At 46.7% G+C, this 22,885-nt stretch overlaps 1 protein-coding gene across 2 annotated transcripts in view; it reads right to left on the bottom strand.

Annotated features, from left to right (window-relative positions):
• Nucleotides 1-22,885, bottom strand: part of CHMP7 (charged multivesicular body protein 7) — a 421,425-nt gene that overhangs the window by 360,240 nt on the left and 38,300 nt on the right. For both annotated transcript variants that reach the window (XM_044083012.1, XM_044083013.1), the window contains exons 2-3: nt 9,594-9,765; nt 9,211-9,396 (exon numbers count right to left, since the gene is read on the bottom strand). In XM_044083012.1, the coding sequence (XP_043938947.1) occupies nt 9,211-9,396; nt 9,594-9,765 (358 nt within the window). The remainder of the gene's footprint in view (nt 1-9,210; nt 9,397-9,593; nt 9,766-22,885) is intronic.

Raw genomic sequence — 22,885 nt, 5'->3', positions numbered from 1 at the left:
TTACCACACACACTATAGACCCAGTCTCACATATTACCATTACAACCTCAAATCATACACATAAACACACAAAGACATACTCGGAGGCTCTTATCAAAAATCTACCAAAACAGCAGAGGCCACCAAAGCAGACACCCAAACAACCACCACCTCAGAACACAACACCTGCAACACATAGACCTCACAGTCAGAGTGTCAAACAGTCACAGCCCTTAAGGCCAAACACAATGCCAGACACACTAGTCATTGGTGACTCCATAGTCAGACACACTGGCGTCCGCTCACCAGACTGAGTAAGGAGAAGGTCACAGTAAGCTGCCTGTCGGGCGCTAGAATCCGCCACATAAGCAAGCACTCAGGTCTCTCAACAGCAGGTACAAATATGATTCAGTCATTGTCCACGCTGGTGTAAGCGACCTGAGGCGTACCTCCTTGGACTACATGAAAAGAGACATTGAGGAGCTCTCTGATTATGTAGCCCAGACAGGTATGACCCTGACCTTGAGCAGTATCCTACCTTCACCAAGAATGATGCCACAATACAGAGATAAGATGATCAGCTTTAACAATTGGCTTAAACACTGGTGTCATTCAAAGGGGATCCAGTGTCTGTCTGCCTGGGATGACATGCTGGACAAGCCACACTGCTTCAAGGGACGGCTTGCACCTGTCACCCTGGGATTCGGATATTGGCAAAGGCTCTTGCCACCCCATAGTGCCTTTTTAGGCAAGGCTCAAATTCTAAACCTACCACCCTAGAACACAAAAAGGAAAAAACTAAGGGTAATGCTGCTCAATGCCAGAAGTCTAAATCTCAAAATGCACGCACTCGAGGCCCTTCTCAGTATGGAGAACATCGATGTCTGTGCTGTGACAGAAACCTGGTTCAAGGCTCCTGAGAGCACCCGGCTATCAGGTTTTACCTCATATCATGCGTTCCGGCCCCAAAATCTGGACAATACCAAGAAAGGAGGGTATCCATATTCATCAAGGACACCCACACCTCAAGACTGGTGGCAACGCACGATGCATCGGAGACCATCCAGGTGCAATTAACCATAGGCAAGACTGCTCTGCAAATTGTAGCATGTTACAGGCCACCCTCACAAACTCAGGAACCTCACATGGCCTTCCTGAAAACACTAGAGGATAAATGTATCACCAAACACCATCATACTAGGTGACTTCAATTACCCTAATATAGACTGGGAACACTACTCAAGCCCAAACACCCTAGCCCAAAAGTTCCTGGAATTCATAAACTCAAATGCCATGGAACAACTAGTCACCATCCCCACAAGAGGAGATAACATACTTGATCTCATCATCACGAACATGGGAGCACAATGTTCAACACGGAGGTGTACCCCTCACTGGTGAGATCAGACCACAAACTAATCTCGCTGGAGGTCCTCATCCCACCCCCACCTGAAATAAAAAAGACCACAGTAAAGAACTTCTCAAAAGCCGACTTCACACTTCTAAAGGCTAGTGTGGTCTCCTTTAAGGCCCCCGAGCCGGCGGAAAACAGTACTCAAGCCGCTGAATCACTTACAAATGCCTTCTACCAGCACCTGCAGGACTGCATGGATAAGCCAATCCCAAGCAAAACAAAGACTCTTTGTACCAAAGGCAAGCATCCAGTCTGGTGGACCCCAGCCATAAACAAACTCTACAACAAAAGGAGGAAGCTACTACAAGATAGAGCAAAATCCTTAAAAGGTAAGACACCCTTGATCACTATAAGTAAAAACTAAGAGCTCTCATAAAATCATCCAAAGCAAATTTCGAGAGAAAAATAGCTAAAGACTCAAAAGACAATCATAAGGCCTTCTTTAGCTATGTTAGAAACCTGGGAGGAAACTCCCAGATATGCTCAGAGCTAGTTCAAAATGATGTGAAGATTACTGATCCTACAGACATTGCCAACATACTGGCTGACAGGTTCAGTGCAAACTTCTCCCCTCCCCAAAGGAGAGATATCTATACCAAAGCGATTGCAGCCCCCAAACATCTCCAGCCCAAGTGAGAACTGCTCTCTCCAAAGCAAAAACACAGCATCCATGGGACCTGATGGTGTCCCCGGCTGTGTGCTCCATGAACTCAATGAGGAATTAAACCCACAGCTAGGACAGCTGTTTAATCAAAGTCTTACCTCTGGATACGCATTGCCAGGAGTGGCGCACTGCAACTGTGGTACCACTTCACAAAGGCGGTGCCTCCACCGACCCTGGAAATTACCGGCCCATTAGCTTGACAAGCCTTATCTGCAAAGCCATGGAGAGGATCATAATGGACCTCATAAATAAAGACATAGGGAATTTGCAGACTTTGGATCCAACCCAGTTTGGCTTTGTCAAAGGCAGATCATGCCTTTTAAACTTGGTTGACTTTTTCAAACAGTCACCAAAGCCATTGATGAGGAAAGGCAGTCCATACAGCCTACCTCGATCTGGCTAAGGCCTTCGATACAATACCCCATTCGGGTATCATTGAAAAACTCATCAGCTTAAATGTCAACCCATACATCACAAGATGGGTTGCAAACTGGCTGAGTGACAGAACCCACAGGGTCAGAGCTGCTGGCGCCATGTCAGACTCAAAGCCTGTCACAAGTGGTGTCCCACAGGGCTCAGTCCTGGGCCCACTCTTGTTTGGCATCTACTTTTCAGAAGTACAAGCAAACACAGGAGGGTTATGGCTGACAAAGTTTGCAGATGACTGCAAACTGGGCGCCATAGTAGAAAACACATCTGACACAGATATCCTTCAGAAGGGTCTCACAGAAACGGATAACTGGTGCCATAGCCACGGCCTAAAGTTAAATGCCAAAAAATGCATAGTCATACCCTTCGGGGAAAAACAAGGTTACCCCTAGCTACCAAATAGGTGGCAATCCACTGAGCACAGAAGAAGTGATCAGGGACCTGGGGACCCAGGTTGATAGTAGTCTGTCATTCGACACCCATGTAGCTAAAGTAGTTAGGAAGACCTTCTACATTGCCCACCTTATCATGAAGGGATTCTCATCTAGATCAAGGGAGGTCATAGTCTCCCTTTACTCATCACTCATCAGACCAATGATTGAGTACAATGCCCCATTCGGAATGTATCTGACCCGACACTTGCAGCAGCTGGAGAGGCCACAAAAGTTCCTCACCAAAAGGATAAAGGGTCTCAAAATCTGTCCTATGCTGCCCGACTGAAAGAACTCCAGCTCTATTCAGTCGCTACGCTTGCTCAGAGGTGACCTTTGCCTAACATACAAGGCCATGTCAAACCCAGATTTGATGAATATGCTTCACCTCAAAAATCTAGATCCATCAGAGCCACAAGGGCGGGAGACTTAAACCTTGACACGGCTATTAATAGGACGTGCTGGAGGGATAGATTCATCACCCAAAGACTCCCTATGCTGTGGAACAAAATCCCGGTACATGTGAGGCAGAGCACCTCGCTGGCCTTGTTCAAGAGAAATCTTGACCAATGGATGGGAGATCGCAGATATACCCCAGGGATTACCTCAGTGTCACTGCTCGACAGAGGCACAGAAAAATAATGGGTATAGTTCCCCATACTAAAGGGGTGGCCTAAGCCACAAAACGATGGGCTAGGCTTGTAAATGCCCTCGGGCAGATAGCCTAGTATGAACCTATGAACCTATGAACCTATGTTGATGTACCACATTACTGTGCTGTTGTCTGTTGTGATAAGGAGAACCCCTGGCTTGAGATGGGGTTTGAAGGAAGTCAGAGCCTTTTGTACTGTCATCATTTCCTTCTGGTTGATGTGTAAGGGAAGGTGCTGGGCATCCCCAAAGACCTTGGGTGCACCTGCCTTCTAGGTGAGCACCCCAAGCTATGTCTGAGGTGTCAGTGGTAATGGTCTGTCCGGTTGGGCGAAGGGTGAAGGAAAGGACCCTTGTTCTGGGCAAAGGCCCCTGCCCACCAGATAAACTCGGCCCTTATACAGGGGATCAGAGGGAGAGAGGTCTCTAGAGGCTGAGAGTGCTGACACCAAAGGTTCTTTAGGTACCACACTGAAGTTTTCTCATGTGAAGCCTGGCCAGAGGAATTAGAAGGATGCAAGATGTCATGTACTCCAAGGCTTACAGGACCTTCCTGGCAGTGAGGTGATTTCTGGAAGCCAACTGAGTGAAATAAAAGGGCAGGAAGCTCTGCTTTTCTGGGGATAGGAAGGCCATTTGGAATGCTGTGTCCAGCAGTGCTCCCAAGAAAATGATCTTCCTGGAGGGTGCTTGCTTTGATTTCTTCTCGTTGATGGTGTACCCTAAGGAGGTTAGGAGGGCTTTGACAAAGAGGAGGTCCTTGAGAAGCTTTTCTTCAGTCTGCCTGAATGAGGCAGTCGTCCAGATAAGGGTAAATTTGTATATTTTTCTGTCTGCAGAAGGCTATGGCCAGGGCTAAGCATTTGATGAGTACCCTGGGAGCAGTAGATAAGCCAAAAGGTAGCGCAGAGAACTGAAAGTGTTGTAAGCCTGCTCTGAAGTGAAGGAATTTCCTACAGGATTCTTTTATGGGGATGTGGAGGTAGGTATCTTTTAGATCTAGGGTTACTAATTGTTTTGTCAGCATAGGCAGCAGCTACTGCAAGGTTAGCATTGTGAATTTGGGACTACTAGGAAGGTGTTCAGACAGGATAGATCCAGGATGGAGTGCCAAGTGCCCTCTTTTCTGGGAACAAGGAATAGTCTGGAATAAAAGCTTTTACCTGTCTGATCTGAGGGGACAGATTCTACTGCTCCTTGGGATATTAGAGTTTGGACTTGTTTCAATGCCTTTGCCCAGTGATTTGGAGGCAAGTCTGGATACCCTCTTAGAACTGAGGGTTTGTTGAAGGAGAATTTGTATCCCTGAAAAATTATCTTTAAGACACATTAGTCCTTTGTTACAGAAAACCAATTTTCTTTGCAGAGGAAGAGCCTTTCTCCTAGTTTTTGGTGAAAGAAAAGAGGATGGGGGGGGGGGGGTCACCGAGAGTTTTTGCCATAGAGGGATGGCTTAGAACTTCCTGCCTTTGGAGTGGAAGTGGTCCACTGTTTGGTTCTCTGCTGGGTCCACTGGTTCTCTGCTGTCCCTGGGGTGAGAGTCTGGGTGGTCTGTCCCTGCAGGGCTTATCTTGCCCCTGTCTGCTAGGTGCAGGAAAGGACCAGTGTTTTGAGCGAACATTCCTGCTGAACCTAGGAGGTTGTACCTGAAGGAAATATTTTACTGTTTGCATAGATTTTGCTTTGTCTTCCATCTTTTTAAGCACCTCTTCTGCTTTTTCCCCAAACAAGCGGTCCTTATCCAAGTGTGCATCAAGTAATTTAGATTTGGCATGATCAGGGAGAGGTTGTTCCTTTAACCATGCATGTCTCCTACAGACAGATCCTGACACTGCTGCCCTGCTTGAGGCTTCTAGGGCATCATATCCACAGTGTAATGAATGTTTAGCCACTTGACAAGTAGAATGCAGTAAATCTGCTAACTCTTTCGATTTGGCACACAGTTAGGAAAAGTAGAAATATTTTGTTTTAACAGTTCCAAAGTGTGCTGTTGATATTTTAACATGTGGAACTGACAGTTTAGAGCTCCGATAGCCAAGGTTGCAGAGTGTATACTTTTTTACCCCATCTGTCCAGAGCTCTGGAGTCCTTGTCAGAAGGAGTAGGATTCTTTGTAGAACTAGCCTTAGCTCCTTTTGGTCGGCAGCAGGATTTCTGTACAGGTATTTGTGAGTATTCGGTACTCTGTAATACCTGTCAGGTTTTCTGGGAGCAGGTGGGAGGGTGTCAGGAGTTAAACTGGATTCCTGGAAGACATCATCAACCACCTCTTAGATAGGAGGGATGGTCAAGGGTCTGTACTGGGGCAGGTCTAAATACTCTCAGCCTTTTTTTATTCTGAGGGAAGTCCTGGGATTCCCAGTGAAAATGTTCCCTCAGGGTGTGAAGGGTTTTCCCAAAGGAAAGATCTTCTGGTGGGGAGGCAGAGGGAATCAATTCCTCTGCATCTGAATCATCATAAGCAGTCAGAGGTTGTTGTTCCTCTTCAAAATCTGAATAATCAGACTCCTCAGAATCCTGTTCTGTTAGTATTTCAGGAGAAAGGCCTCTTTTCCTTTTAGAAGTTGTGGCCTGACTACCCCTGATAAGGGTGATAAGATCCTCTGCCATTTTAAGCATTTGAGTTTAGGGAGGAGGAGCAGCAGTAAAACGGTGGCAAGAGGTAGTTTTTCTGGGAGTGGCATTGCCTCTAGGCCTATGAGACTCCATCGTTCTGAGAGGAACGATAATCGATAGAGAAAACGTCATTTTTTGTATTTAATTGGTAGTGCGAAAGGCCTCCTCGGAAGCCGGTGCTTGCGTCGCAGCTCAGGACCCAACCGAAGCAGAGACAACTAAAGCCTTGGAAGATGAAGAAGATTTCTGCGGCATACCGGACTCAGAAAGGGCCTCGGTAGAGGCCTGTGAAGGTATCGATTCAGGCATCAGAGGCTGCGAAAGCGCCTCACTGAATTCCAGAGAAGTGACTACCTGCTTAGCTGTAGAGTTGTTGGAAGGCTTGGCCTTGTGCAGTCTGTCTCTATCTTTATCCTTACATTTCTTCGAAATGTCCACGGATGGTTGGCTGACACCATTTCGGAACGCAAAGACGGAAGATGAAAAAAACTGGCTACAATAAGGAGCTCTACGATGAATGGTTCTCGCATTAAAGAGGGCACAGAACCGGCAATGGGGGACGTCATGATCTGGGCCTAAACAAGTGACGCAGTATGAGTGGAAGTCTCGCTGTGGTATTTGCTTTCCACAGGCGAGACAATTGTTAACTTTTTCGGACATTGGTTAGTGCAAGAAAAAAAGGACCCCCAACGGGGTACTTAACTTTAGACATTTTCAGCTGTAAATCAAAACTCTGGTAGCGACCGACTGGCACACTTGCGAAGTGCTTCTGCTACGGGCTCCACGGCAAGAAAGACTGATGTAATGGCATCGGCTGCTCTCCTTTATAGCGCTGATGACCTGACGTCAGTCAGCAAGCGACAGCAGCTGAAGCAGAAAAACAATGACTCTGGTATTCAGGCCGGCTGAGGGCTACCACAACAGGGATAACCCACAGGTGATGACTGCAACAGTGAAACACGTAGAACATAATCAAGCTTCTGGTTGTCTTTATTGATGACAACCCAAAAGAGGACCACCACATAAAAGTGGGGGCCCTCTACAGGGCAAAATCTTAGTTCACAGATAATGCCAAAAAAATATCGTCTCATCCTTCCTTATTACAACATGCCAGCATGCATCTCCTATACTGATCAACCTACAATTTACCCAAATCTCCCTAATAGATGCTACAATAAAAGCAGCCAAACTTGCTATGAACCATCAATAAAGGTCACATCACTGCCACTCTTTTAAGCAGCTTCAGTGGCTAAGACTTGAGCACCACCTAACCATCTCACAAGTAGTCACCACACAAACATGACTATAATCCAGATAACTGCCTTGGCCTAAAAATAGTCTCCAACTCTGCACTCTTGGCAGACTACTATGAACTGCTGATAAAACGTTATTGAGAGTGACAAAAATCTAACAACACTACCAATGACTCCTAGTACTCTGCATACCTCTCTAAAATACAACCCCCCTCACTCAAACAGAAAACTAACTCTTTTAACCTCTGCTACAGATATAGTCAATAGATACATGGTTGTGCTCTTGAACCTCTCCTGGTTAACTAATATGACACTATTATTAACTAACAGTTATAACTACAATCCTACTTCCTCAACACTTACATCTCAATCCCATCCTTCTATTTACTCCTTTCCTCCCCTCTCTTCTCTTCCCATAATAATCCATTTAAATTCTCACTATTACCTATATCTCTATCCCTCCTCTTCCCCAGCATTTCTCTCTTCTTTATCAATCAACCTTTGCATGCTATATGTTTTCTTCTGAATTCTCTGGGATGTTGCATGCAAACATTTTTTTTATATCTAATATTTATGTAGTTAACATACAATAATTAGACATTTGTCATTATATTTTCAGAGCTCAGGTGGATCGGTCCTGTAAACAAATGCAATAAATAAACAATTAATTAAAAAAAAATTCTTGGAGCTGGGATGGAAATGTACTCTACCCCACTCTAGTTGCTGAGATAATGTTCAAGATTATAACCCTGGGAGTTAACTTGACTTTTTTTACAATGTTTATAATGTTTTAACTGAGCTCACTTCCTAAACACATTATATATTTGGCAAAGAAACTCTTTGAAGGGTTCTTGCTAACAAAGTAACACTTAACAGAGACACTGATGAAATGCACAACACACTACAGTAATGGTTGGTGCAGGGGGAGGGAAGTTGAAAAAAGTTAATACAATATGGACTAGCACCAACAAGGTACTTTATAATAAATGTGACGTTAATGTAACCAAGATCACCTTCTGAGAAAAAGAAAAAAAAACATTTTTGAGACTAAATTCAGATCTCCAAGGACAATCAAAAATACCATTAATACAAAAGAAGATGATGAAGGCTTGAACTGGGATTGTGAGTATAGTAACATCAATAACAACAACACTTGTTCTTCTTTCGGCTTTTCCCAGTTAGGGGTTGCCACAGCGGAACTCCGGTCCTCTAATGATTGGCAGTAGATTTTTACGGTGCTGAGGTGCCAGCTCAACGCCCAACCTTCAATGAAGGCATGCATGCCCAGTCACGCATGTCTTTCGAACGCCACTCTAATAACAAGAACACAACTCGTATGTTAATCAAGTGACTTGTTCAAGGACAAACACACAGTAGGTAAATGAGGGCTGAGGAAATAAACCCTGCAGCACAGGAACTACAGCTCACAGCCTTGATAGTGCTGAGAAATTTTCATCCGACATCAGAGAAAGATAAGGGATAGCCAACTGTAACTGCAGTAAAATTCCTCCATGTAGCGTAAAGCTGTACAAACACAGTCAATGTTCCACAGTGCTTTAACACCATGTCTCTTCTCCCTTTGACTATTCTCCACCATCACTTTCTGAACATACTTTTTCTAATAATAATAATAATAATAATAATAATAATACAAAACTTATTTTTTTTCCTTTAGGATGACGTACCCGGACACTCATCACTACAACTTCCATCACTTCATAGTTTTGATGAAACTTTCTGTTAATTCACTAACATGGCTCACTTCTTCCTTACCTTTTCTCCTTTGTAATCCAAAACAGCTGCTCTCTTCTCTGCTTGCAGCTGAAGCATAGCTAGTTTAAAGGTTTTCTCATCTTGACAAGTGGTATTACACAGAGATTGCAGCTCCGAGAAAGGGACTACTGGATGGGTGGAAAGAGAAGAGTCTTGAAACAAATGGTACACCTCATCTGCCTTTTCCTGAAGAAATAAACAATATGAACAAATTCTATTTAAATTTCACAGTTAAAAAAAGTGTTAGTTTTTGTTTGTTTTGGCATACTAATCTGGTACCCAATAACATTCTTTCAAGTGTAAGAATCTTTTTATGTACTTTTCTGCTTAAATTTAAGAGTAAAATATATGAATTATATTTTATAATGTCAATGTTCACAGACCTTGATAAGCTGCTTAACAACAAATGAATCTTCTGGCTGTACTCCACTGCTCCCCATCATCGTTGAGAAGGTCCATTTCAGTGGTTTCACAAGCAGCAGATCTAAGCCCCAAGAGATCCAGCCACTTTCCACACTGGTTACAAAGTCAGACTCGCATCGCAGTGCCCCTTGCCTACAGAGGGCAGAACAAGTTTAGCAAGCATCATAAAGGACAAGAAAACAGGAGACTGGGACACAAAAGAGGAGAGCTGAGGTACTTCAAATGAATTAAGGCAGAATTAGTGAATTAACATATAAATTAAACAAAATAACAGTTTTATACTGCCAGAATAATATTTCAGCAAATGACAAAAGTAGAAATAAATTTAGTACTGTATCAGCAAAAATGTGGTCAGGCAATGTCTATCATAAATTATTTGACAAACCATGAAAAGTAAATAAAAAGGAGAAAAAAAATGATCCCAACAGACACCGAACAATAAATGAGGCTAACTAAAGCAAACAGATCAATAAATAACCATGAATTAAGCAGAACAGGGAAAACTACAGATGGTTAACTTTGCAAAACATAACCAATACTAATTAAACAGAACCAAAAACAAAACAGAAAAAAATGAAGTTATATATTTACAACGATAGATCTAGATAAGCAGATCCACACTCATTAACTGCATGACCAAGGTTAGCAGGCATTAGGACATCCTGGCACATAACACTTTCCCATATCACCCTTAGTCCTTCCTCTATCCCACAGTGCTTCTCTCCAGATCTGTAATATGTCATATGGTTTGGACAAAAATTATAAAATTAAAATATATAACTTATGTGCCTGGTATGAAACAAATCCATCCCGTGTAGCAGCAGGTCAGAATCCTAAACTGACCCTCCTAGGTGGCCTCCTAACATACTCCTCCTAACTGTGGTCCCAAAGGAAGACCGCTCCTGGACATTAAATTCAGCTTACAATGCCCAGTAAAAGTGTTAAAGAGGCAGCCACATGCCAACTGTGCAACCATCCAGAGCTGCATTCTGAAAGAAAAAAGACGAGAGGTAGAATGAGGCCCTGGAACAGAAAGAAGAAAAGAAGACAAGTGTATTTATTACAACAAAAAATGAATACAGTTTGTAAGCTACATTGTCAGAGGTACATTAAAACCAAATCTTTGCTCTTGGAATTTTGGTTAGAAGAGGAGGGGAAATTTTCAGAATTTCGGGTAGAAAATGACTTGAAGATCTCGGAATTTTGGTTAAAAAAGGAGACCTCAGAATCCTTCTGGATATACCTGGTCATATATAAATAAAACCTAAAATGACAGTAGTCATCCATGCAATTAAGAAGATATTCATTACTGAACACAAAAATATAAATTTATCCTTAAAACTTGTATTTTAAAGAAAAATACGTAAATGAAGAAAAATAATTAGCATGTCTCTCAGCATATTAAGAAATATATACATATATATCTATACATATAAAAAAAATCACTGAATATTTGTTAATGACTCTGTATAAAGTATACTGTCAGCCATTAAACTGAGGTCAAGGCTCTAAAACTGCAGAAAGCACTGTATAAGACCAAAAAAAAAAGATACTGGTCTGTCTATATAAGTATCTAGCTATTCTAAAACAATTACGTTAAAGAAAGGAAAGAAATGAGGTTACATCCTCAGTTCTATTTTCTAAGTATACCTCCTATGTATATGTCCTGCTCTTTGTTTATTGTAAAATAAAGATTATGCTAACTGTAAAATTTCAAATTATGTAAAAACTGCACCAATTAAATGCATTAAAATGTAAATGTTAAAAGTGCTGCATGAAACCAAAATACAACTGCTCAAAGTATATTAAATGTTTTACTTGCACTGTGCACAATTATATTTTTTTTACCATTTAGGCCGCTGTGGTGCAGCGGTTAGCGTTGTCGTTTCACAGCAAAAGGTTCTCCCATTCAATTCTTGGCTGGAGCGCCTTCTGTGGGGAGTCTGCATGTCTGCCCCACGGTCAAATGAGGTCTAAAGACATGTAAGTAGGTGAATGCGTGAATGGGTTTGCCTTCTTTGAAGGTTGGGCGTTGGGCTGGCAACTTGACACGGTAAAAATCCACTGCCAATCATTAGTGGACCGGAGTTCCACTGTGGCGATCCCTAACTGGGAAAAGTCGAAAGACCACTACAGAAATCATACTGACCTGTAAAAAATGTGTCTTAATAGATCCCTCTCTCTCGGTCTCATACATTTCCTTGTCAAAGCACATGCAAAAAGGTACAGAAGGTCTGGAAACTCCAAGATGGAAGTTAGCTAATTTGTACACCTGCCATCAGCTTGTCTACATGGGCTCATCTATAAAACAAACATTCTGTAATTAATTTGAATGTCTTTTACCACTCCTGTGGCACTCGAGGATAAAGCTTTGACTATAGCCCAATGGACATGGATTCGATTAGTGGTTCGAGCAGCAGATGGAATGGAAGGGAGGGATGTATGAGACCACACCGTGGGGGATGGTTGCGTGTGCAATCCCACATAAGACAGATCACCTGTAGAGGTCAGGGACAGAACAGAGAGATGTGGTCCAAAGACAGGATAGAGTGGTGGACCTTGGCTGAGCTGCTGTGGAGCAATACACCAGGATGTGCCCATTTCACACTCCTCGGACAATATCAGTGATCATACGGGGGAGGAGAGAACAGAGGTTGATTATAAAAGATCCCTCCAGCTGAATTTCATGGCAGAAACCCCAAAATGCCCTCAGGTTCCATGCCAGCTGTAGCCCTGATCAAAGAAAAGTCATGGGAGAGAAAGAAGAAGCTAGTAGACCTGACAATTAATGGAAGAGGGCACAGTGGTATGCTCACGTGTAATGCAAGGGAGCAAAAAACTGGATGGCTTCTGGGAAATGGAAACACTGATAACATGAGACTAAAATTATACAAAAGTAAGAGTTTTGCAATATTACCTGGTGCTTTCTGAATTACTAAATAAACTCATGCCAGTCAAATGTTCACTTCCATTTTCAAATTGATCTTCCTTTGTATTAGTTTACCTCCACCGTCAATGGAATCTTGCTCTGTATTAATACATATCTGAGTTTCCCCTCAAAGGGTCATTGGTGTCTTATTTGTTTCACAACATGGTTAGAATACTGAAACTAGAAGATTTAAATATTGACTGAGGTTAAGCTTCTATAATGAAATGAACCTTAAATAAAAATCAGAGTATTTTCTCCAATAAGCAAGGCAACAATAGTGTTTTGCTTTCGGTATATACTTCCTCATCAGAGAAAATGGGAGAATCATAAAGGAGTCCATAGGGACATTTGTGGATCAGTGCATCTCTGGGGAATCTTCAAATGGAGAGATTTGGGAGTCAAAGCTGCGTTAATTGAGATTGTTTGGTGAGACAATGAGGAGATAGTAAGGCTTGCCCCCTTGATGGGGAAAGTTCCACAGCATCAAGGGATTTGAGGATCACTCATGAGGCATCAGAAGACAAATGGCTGAGCCCATTTTTTAGAGAACTGGTTTCCCCTGGAATATGACTGGCTATCATGACTACATGACACAGGACAATTCCAAAGCTTCACTGCTTCTTGACTCATAGGGTATATTTGTTGATGTACTGTTCTAGTGGGTAGCAATTACATCCTGGGACAAGACATCTTTAAATAATTGAAGGCCAGGGCTACCCTCATCTTTTGTATACTGATGAGAAGGACTTGCCTCTGACAGCCAGTTTGTGCTCCTACTTCTGCCACACTTTAGAGCATGTGATGTTAAGTTGTCAATCTCGCCTTCATTCTTGCTTGATGGGTTCGGAGCCGATCCTCGGCTCCGACTCGGCACTTGCTAAGCTCGAGAGTCACTTTTACCAGCTCGAGGCAGCCCCATATCCCATGATGCAAGGCGGTAAGTACCCAGATCTCGTTTGCCGCTTCGCTGATGAGGTCCTCCTTTTACCAGCTCCTGGTAAGTGTTTTATATTAAACTGTCTTTAGCCCCTTTTCACTTTTAAACCTTATATCTAACGTTTTTAGTTATATTAAGCCCTTTTTTGACTAAAATTACCCTTCCTCCTTAATTTTTTTAGTCAGGTCTTCTCCCCTCCCATCCCCCACCCTGTCATGGTGTGTGTGTGTGTGTGTGTGTGAGAGGTTAGTTTCTCATTTTTTGTTAGATAACTTTGTTATCTTACTGGGACTGTGTTGTGTGTGTTTTAGTACAACTATGTCCAAAGAGAGGGTCTCAGGCTTCAAGAAGTGTGATTCGTGCTGTCAGAAGATGTCTCTGACAGACGGTCACACTTCTTGTTTATATTGCCTGGGACCTCTCCACCTGCAGGACTCCTGTGCAATTTGTAATTCCTTTAGCCAGAGAGTCCTGCAGGAGAGAAGGAATAAATTGATTTTAAGGGGCCTTCTTAAACCGGAGGGCTCTCCGGCTAAGTCGGCTCCGAGTAAGACTTCAAAGTCTTCCAAGGCCCAGGCTTCTGTGTCCAAGCCTGCGGCCTCGGTTCCGACTCCTTCTGAGTCGAGATCGGCTCCGGCTGGAGCCGATCCTGGTTTACAAAGACCTTCGGCACCGATGGCTATCGGTGCCGATACTGTTTCAGTCACATCGGTGTCGGCTCCGACTGGCTCCGACCACCATGTGGCTCAGGCTTCGGTGTCGGCGCCGACCGGCTCCGACACTGTTACTTTTATGTCTGTATCGGCTCCGGCTGGAGCCGATGCTTCGAGACTTTCTGTCGGTGCCGAAAAGTCCTCGGCTCCGACTGTATCTATGGATCTGAAGTAGGATATTCATTTGTCTGCAACCTGTGGGTTATGGATCCGATATCGGATCCGAACCGGCATGGTTTTCCAGCTATGGATCCAAGCTCTCAGCTCCTCCCCTCACCCATAATGCCCTGCTCTACCCTCATGACCTCAGATCTTGTTTGCCGCGCTGGTAACTGGATGTGGATACATAGCTCTCAGCTAAGTGAACTATTTTCTTGTCTAAAAACAGAAAATTTTTTGTTTCTTTAACTAAATTTGTGTGAAAGTAGTAGGTTTCCCTTTAATATAGACTGTTTTGAGTTTATTTTAAGTTACAGTAATAATTTTTATTCCCTCCCCTCGCTGTAGAGTGTGTGTGTAGGCCTGTGTGTTTTTTGTTGTTTAAGTTACTTTCTGTAACTTTAGGTTTTATAGATTATGGCTGAACAGCCTAAATCTATATTTTCGAAATGCTCCGAGTGTGGCCATAAGCTCTCACCGGCTGATGGCCACACTCGGTGTGTTAAGTGTCTTGGGGTTGAACACCTCACATCTGGTTGTTCCATTTGTGCAGGGTTCAACCCCAGGGCACTGAGGGAGCGGAGGTCCAAGCTGGTCTTGGCGGGTCTTTTACCGCCGGACTCTGCTCCGGCCTCCGCTCCTTCGGGGACTACTGTTTCTGCAGTTGTTCCCCCTGTGGCACCCCCTCCTGCTCCTGGGACTCAAACTCCCGCTTCTGGAGAGGAGAGGGATGCAGCTAAAGGACGGAGGGAGAAGCACCAAGCGGCGGGCCGAGACCTCTGTTTCGCCCGCCAGCCAAGGGCTTCTCCCGGCTCCATTGTCGGTTCGGTCTCCTCCTTCGGCTCCGGTCCCTGTGTGCTTCTCACCGGGTCCTGAGGAGGAGGAGACCGATCTCCGTCGAGGCTATCGAGGAGGCACTCCAGGCCTACCTCGGTAGCCTCTTCGAGATCTACCCATAGCCTTTCTGATGCTGATCTGGACCGGATGATGAGAAGGTTCATCCAGGCCCAGATGCAGATGGGAGTGTCTTGCCTCCCCTCCGGGGAGCTCAACACCCTTTTAAGCCTATTGCTCCTTCTCCGACCCGCTATCCGGGTTCGAGCAACTGGAGCCGAGCAGCCGGGCGGGGAAGGTCGGAGCCGATAGTACTTGGTACCGGATCCGACCCTGCCCTCAGTGCGTCGGACCCGATCTCGGAGCCTGGATCCGAGCCGGATCCGGGGATCAGTGCTCCTTGGCGCCGTCTGTGTCGGAGCGCACTGTCGCCGGATCCGAGTGCTTGGCGCCGGCTCCGATCCACTCTTCGGATCCGAGGGAGCCGATTGTCGGATCCTTTGGTCGAGGTCGGCTCCCCTTGGCTTTTGATGTAGTGGAGAGGGCTCTGTTGAGGGTCTCCGGACCCCGGCACTTGCCCGGCTCCGTCCCGCTCCCTCTGCACTGGGCCAGGCTTCCACCATCCGGCCCCTGGGACAGCCCGTTTCTGTGCCCCAAGTTGCTCCCATGGAGCAAATTACTGCTGCGAGGACTCCTCTGACAGCCCCCAGAGGAGGCCCTCATAGCATCACGTCTAAGGAGGCACATTGACTCCCCGAGTCTCTCACTGAAGACACGGACTTGGAGGAAGGGAAGGCTCCCCACGGTCACCCCGAGGATGTCTCCCGGAGACATCATGGAAATGCTCCGTATTAGGGGGTGGTCTGCCCCAAGTCTTCCTCGGACGAGTCCGTGTTCTTGGAGGCATTCAAGCGGGCCCGTCTACCTCTTGGGTGTCCCCTGCCGACCCCTGGTGGACCTTATTACCACCAGGGCGTGGAAGGAACCGGACACCGTGGAGCCAATTCCCAAAAGACCGGATAGGATCCTTAGTCCGCCCTCCGACAGGACCCATTGGAGTAAGGGGCCTCCTGTAGATGCCATGTTGACGGCAGCGGCCACAAAGAGGGAACTGGCTCAGGAGAGTCCCTCAGTCCACCCACCGAGCAAGGAGTCTCGGATGATGGACCGCTTGGGGAAGCGGATGTTCAGTTCGGCGACCTTCTCGGTAAGGGCGCTGAACTATTTGGCACATGTTATTCGGATGCAGCGAGATCTTATTAAGGAATACGCTGCATCCCCCCCTGAGTCCATTTCGGAGGAGGACAGAGTTCTGCACTCCACCAAAATGGCCACTCTTAGGTCAGTCACAAACACTTCTATGCGGCTACTCTCCCATGCAATGGAGGCCGCTAGAGCTGCGAGGACAGGACTGGTCACTAGACGTCAGGCCTGGCTCCGTCACTCGATTTTTCTGAGCCCTTCAAGGCGTCGTTTGCAACGCCTTTGATGGTTCTGCTCTGTTTGGCAAGACCGTTCGCGAGACGTTGACCCAGAGCGAGAAGGACGGAAGACGCTGTCTGCCGTCGGAATCCGCTTCTCTGCACCCCAGAGGCCCTATTCTAGGAACCAAAAGGGTCAGAAGAAGATGTGGTTCGAAGTCGCAGCAGTCCCAGCCTGCTCCGGACAACCAGTCCTTCCGTGGCAGAGGAGGACAGGGAGGGCCGCCCTAGAGGCAGAGGGGCTCCCAGAAACCTCGGGTCCAGGAACCTTTCTCTGAACGGCCCGGCAGCAACCCTGAGGGTTGCCCGACTGCTCTACTCTGGAGGCAGTCAGGGGCGTTCGGGGCACCTAGCGGCATGGGAGTCCATAACATCGGACCGCTGGGTTCTCCAAATCATATCCAGGGATATCGCATTCCTTTCCTTCACCTTCCAAAGTTGAAGTCCCTCCCAGACGTCCCACCCGGTCAACGGGAGGCCGCTTTGGCAGAAATTGGCCATCTGCTAAGGAAAAGAGCCATCCTGCCCGTTCCCCAGACCAGATCGGATCAGGGTTCTACTCCAGATTCTTTTAGTGCCAAAAAGGCGGGGAACTAAGACCAATCCTAGACCTCTCTCTCTTGAATCTGGCAGTCCCAAAGAAAAATTCGAATGGTCACTCTGCAATCTATTCTCCCCTTCTGGGAGAAAATCACTGGATGTGCTCGATAGATCTCAAGGACGCGTACTACCACATCCTGATGGACAGGCGCTCAGGAGGTTTCTCCGCTTCGGCTGGGAGCCAGTCACTACCAGTTCGGGTCCTTCCCTTTGGTCTCACCACAGCCCCAGGGTGTTTACCAAAGTACTAGCAGTGGTAGCGGCCCACCTGAGGCTTCAGGGGTGCAGGTCTTTCCCTACCTGGACGACTGGCTCCTTACCGCCCCAACAAGGCATCTACTTCTCTTGGCGAGACTCCTTTCTCCATCTTGCTCCATTTCTGGGCATCACAATAAATACAAAAGTCCAACCTGGCCCACACAGCTCTTAGATTTCATAGGGGCCAGATTAGACACAAGGAGTTCTGAGCCTTCCTCACTGCGGACAGAGTTCTAAATCTGCAGCTCCAGGTGCGGGCCATTCTCCATTCAAGTTCTGTTCCAGCAGAGTTGGTCCTGAGGGCTCTAGGGTCCATGGCCGGCTATAGCACTTCTTCCTCTTGCCAGGCTCAATATGCGCATTCTACAGTGGACGCTCTTAGTACAGTGGTCATACCTTGCTCTCCCCATGCATCATCCCATAGCGATCAGCAAGGCTTGCAAGCGGTCCCTCTTGTGGTGGCTCCACTCCCGGATCTCCACGAGGGTCGCCCATTTGTGCTTCTCCCCTCTCGCCACGGTGACCACGGACGCCTCCGCCTCGGGTGGGGGCACTTTATGGGCCGGACAGTCCAAGGCACGTGGAGCGATTCAGGGACCTTACTGCATATCAATGTTCTAGAGATGAGAGCAGTGCTCTTAGCGTTGCTAGCACTTCAGGACTTTCTTCCCTTGGGAACAATTGCGATTCAATCGGACAATATGTCTGTTGTCTGGTACATCAACAAACAAGGGGAACAAGGTCTTACCCTCTTTGTCGAGAGGCCATGAGAGTTTGGGAATGGGCAATCTCCACCAATCGCTTTCTCATAGCAACGCACATTCCGGTCGGTCCAACATCCTAGCGGACAAGCTCAGTCGCACCATTCTGACCCCTTACGAGTGGTCTCTCAATTGTCAAGTAGCGGACGCATATTCGCACGGTGGGGAACCCTTCATGCGATCTTTTGCTTCTCCCTCAAACACCAAGTGCGACAGTTTTTCGCTCTAATACCTCCTCCGGAGGTACCCCAAGAGACGCTCTGGTGCATGCTTGGCCACCCGGTCTTCTGTATGCCTATCCACCCTTGCCTCTGATGATGCAAGTTCTTCAGAAAGCCTCTCGGGTGGGTTGCAGAATGATTCTCATTGCTCCATTCTGGCCTCGACAGATCTGGTTCCCCTTCCTAAGGTCTCACTCGGTGAATCCTCCTTGGATTCTAGATCCCATTTCGGATCTGATATCCCATCCATCCTGCATTCCTCCTCCGAACCTGGACAACCTGAAGCTGACCGCTTGGCTGCTCCAGTTCCACTCTTGATAAGGACTCCCGGTATTTCTTCACCGGTAAAGGCTATTTTGGTGGCGGCTCATAAACCATCCACTAGAAAGGTTTACCGAAGCAAATGGAAACGTTTCTCTGTGTGGGCGGAGCGGCAAGGCCTAAATCCCTTCACGGTTCCTCTCCCTGTAGTGCTTGATTTTCTAACCTCTCTCTTTAATGATGGTGCCAGCAGCTCCACAGTCAAAGTTCAACTGGCTGCAATTTCTCACTATCACATTGGTCAAGAGTCTAATCCTCTTATGTCAGCCAAATTGTGCAAAACATTTCTTAAAGGTACTTTCCTTCTCAGGCCCCTATAAAACAAGCAGTTCCTCCTTGGGACCTTTCTTTGGTCCTACAGGCCTTGACCGCTCCCCCTTTCGAGCCCAGCTACGTGGATCTCAAATTCTTGTCCTACAAGACAGCCTTTTTGGTAGCCATTACATCAGCCAAGAGAGTTTCTGAACTTCAAGCTTTATCAGCTAAACCTCCTTACTTGGTATTTCATCCGGACCGTGTCTCCCTCAGGACCAACCCGTCCTTCCTTCCTAAAATCGCTTCTGAAGCAAACATCAATCAATCCATTAACCTCCCTGTTTTCTTCCTAAGTATGAAAACAAAGGTGAATATAAGCTACACTCACTAGATGTTCACAGGCAACTTAGATTTTATCTCAACAGGACAGCTGGTCATAGGCAATCCGACCAGCTGTTTATTTCCTTTGCAAAATTCAATTTGGGCAAGCCAATTTCTAAAGTTTCTCTGTCCGCTGGATTTCACAGTGCATTTTATTGGCTTATCAAGCGTTAGGAAGGCCCGCACGGGGTGTTCATGCCCATTCAACCCGGTCAGTATCTACCTCGGCAGCCTTCAAGGCTAGGATTCCTCTAGATGATATTTGTGCAGCAGCCACGTGGGCTTCATCTCATACATTTATTTCTCACTATAAGTTGGATCTTGCATCTAGGGGTAGAGCATCCTTTGGCTCCGGTGCTCCGAATATCCTTCCATGATGGCGCCCAAGATTCAGGTAGCTGGGGACTCTGTCCCACAGGTTGCAGACAAATGAATATCCTACTTCAGATTTAGAAGTTATGTACTCACCATAACGTTCCATCTGAGTAGGTGTATTCATTTGTCTGCAACCATCCCGCCCTCCTATCCTCCTGGCCTTTCAGTTTCCTGCATATTCCTTGTTACCCTTTTTAGGGTATTGTTGCTTTGGCAAACTCGATCTGAGGTCATGAGGGTAGAGCAGGGCATTATGGGTGAGGGGAGGAGCTGAGAGCTTGGATCCATAGCTGGAAAACCATGCCGGTTCGGATCCGATATCGGATCCATAACCCACAGGTTGCAGACAAATGAATACACCTACTCAGATGGAACGTTATGGTGAGTACATAACTTCTAATTTCGTCGGCTCCAATGGTTCCTTCGAGGAAGAGGTCCAGGTCCCCTTCCTTGGAACCGATACTCTCGGCTCCAGCCTCACCTCTCCTCTCGGAACGGAGCCATCGGAGCCGATCATCTAGGTCATCCAGGCTTTCAGACCATGATTTGGAGAGGGTGGTCAGTAGATTATTGAAATCACAGGCACTGGCCCAGATGCTACATAGTCCATCTCAACAGACAACTATTAGTCCACACCCTCTTGTAGTTCCTCCTTCGACTCTACCTCAGAGTTTGGAGCTGGAGTCTTCGGGGATAGTTTCTGCTATGGCTGAGGGGCGGATACCCCCCCCTTCTGCACCCTCGGCATCTACTCTTATCTCCTCTTCGAGACCTTCCTTAGAGGGATTCGGTGGTCGGGCTTCCCTGGTCTCCTCCGAGGGAGTGAGTGGCATCGGACCCTTGTCCGACCCCGCTCTTCCCCTTGGAGCCTCGGCCTTGGTGAGCTCGGCTCCGACATCTGCCTCGGAGCCTTTCCTTTCGGTGGGCCCTGGAGTTCCGGTTTCTTCGGAGCGGGTTCTCTCGGACCTCCCTGGGGGGGGGGCCTTCGAGGTGATGAGTGTGCTGGCCACTGGGCTCAGCCAGCAGTCTATTCCCTTAGCTCCTCCCTCTACAGTGCCTGTCGATATCTCTGCCATCTCTCTTGCTCCCGGACCCAGAGATCCTCCGCCTCAGGTTTCCCCACTGGGAATTACCCCCTCTTCCGAGGATTCTCCTGATCAGTCAGGAGATCCTCCGCGCAAGAGGACTTGTAAGAGGAAACACCTAGACTCCCCTGAGTCTATCACTTCAGATACAGACTTAGATGAGTCGGAGGGATCCCCAAGATCCCCCCTCTGAGGATGTCTCCTTTTCAGACATCCTAGAACTCCTAAAACAGAGGGGAAACTGGCCCTCCACAAATCCCTCTGAGGATGAGTTGGTATACCTAGAGGCGTTTGGATCTTGGCCCTCCACCTCCTGGGTATCTCCACCTTTCGACCCCCTTATGGAGGTTATTGCTCGAAAGGCTTGGGCTGCTCCTGACTCTGTAGAGCCAGTTCCTAGGAGGCCATCTAAATTTATTACTGCCCCTGCGGAAAAGCAATTCCTTACGAAAGGTGTCCCTGCTGATGCCATGGTGGTGGCGGCTGCCACTAAGAAGGAACTTGCAGATCCTTCCATACCTGTCCATCCTCCTAATAAGGATTCTAGGACCATGGATAGGTATGGTAAGCGGATGTTCTCTTCAGCGACCTTTGCTATCGCCGCTGAACTACTTATGTCACTTCACCAGACTCCAAAGGGACATCCTTAAGGAACTAGGTGAAGTAGTACAGGATCCCACAGCTGCAGGGGCTCAAGAAAAAATTGCTTCGCAGCTAGGAATCCTTAATTCTATTGCTAACTCCTCCATGCGACTGATATCATATGCAGCAGATGGAGCGAGTAGAGCCAAGAGGTACAGGTGTGGCTCTTAGGCGCCAAGCCTGGATGCGGCTCTGTAATTTCAAGAGATCCCTTTAAGGCGGCCTTCACAAATTCTCCCTTTGATGGGTCAGCTTTGTTTGGCCCTCAAGTGAAGGATACATTGACCAGGTGTGAACAAGACGGCAAGACTCTTTCTGCCGTGGGGTCCGTTTTCCACCCCTTCTAGGCCTTACCCTAAAGGACAGAAAGGTGGAAAGATGTGGTTCCATAAATCCCAAGGAGTCACGCCGGATACACGTGGTCAGTTTACCCTAGAGGCAGAGGGGTAATAATAACAGACGCTCTAGAGGCAGAGGGTCCACAGAACCAGGGAAGCAGAGAGCCTCTCTCTGACAAGCCCTTCCAGCATCCCTGAGATGTTGCCCGACTGTCCATCCTTGGAGGCAGTCGGGGGAAGACTATCGCTGTACCCAGAAGCCTGGCGTTCCCTCACTCAAGACAGATGGGTACAGTCGATCATATCCGAGGGTTACAAAATTCCTTTCGAGGAAAGTCCCTTCGCTCACTCAAATTCCCTTCCAGATGTACCACCTGGTCTAAGGGAAGTTGCAGAGTTAGAAGTATTAAAACTTCTACAAAAAAGAGCCATTCAGCCAGTTACAGCAGACCATTCAGAGCCCGGAATCTACTCAAGATTATTTTTGGTCCCCAAAAAGACGGGAGACTGGAGACCAATATTGGATCTCAGCAGACTCAACAAGTCTGTGAGGAAGACAAGATTCCGAATGGTCACACTTCATTCAATTCTGCCCTTCCTAGAGAAGGACAACTGGATGTGCTCAATAGATCTTCAGGACGTGTACTATCACATAAAAATTCACAGACGCTCCAGAAGATTTCTCCGCTTTCGGCTGGGGTCCAGTCATTTCCAATTCAGAGCCCTGCCCTTTGGTCTCACTACAGCCCCCAGAGTGTTCACCAAATGTATGGCAGTGGTCACGGCTCACCTGAGACGTCAAGGATTCCAGGTGTTTCCGTATCTCGACGACTGGCTCCTTTCAGCCGCCACCAGGCATCAACTTCTTCAAGCCACGGATTACACAATAAATCTTTGCACTCAGTTGGGAATTTCGATAAACTACGAAAAATCCTCCTTATTGCCCTGCCAGTCTATTACTT

This window comes from Protopterus annectens, chromosome 9.part0 (genome assembly GCF_019279795.1).
Source record: "Protopterus annectens isolate FY-2018-M chromosome 9.part0, PAN1.0, whole genome shotgun sequence".
NCBI lineage: Eukaryota > Metazoa > Chordata > Ceratodontiformes > Protopteridae > Protopterus > Protopterus annectens.
The sequence above is the reverse complement of the archived record's forward strand: the minus strand, read 5'-3'. Positions and strand labels throughout refer to the sequence as shown.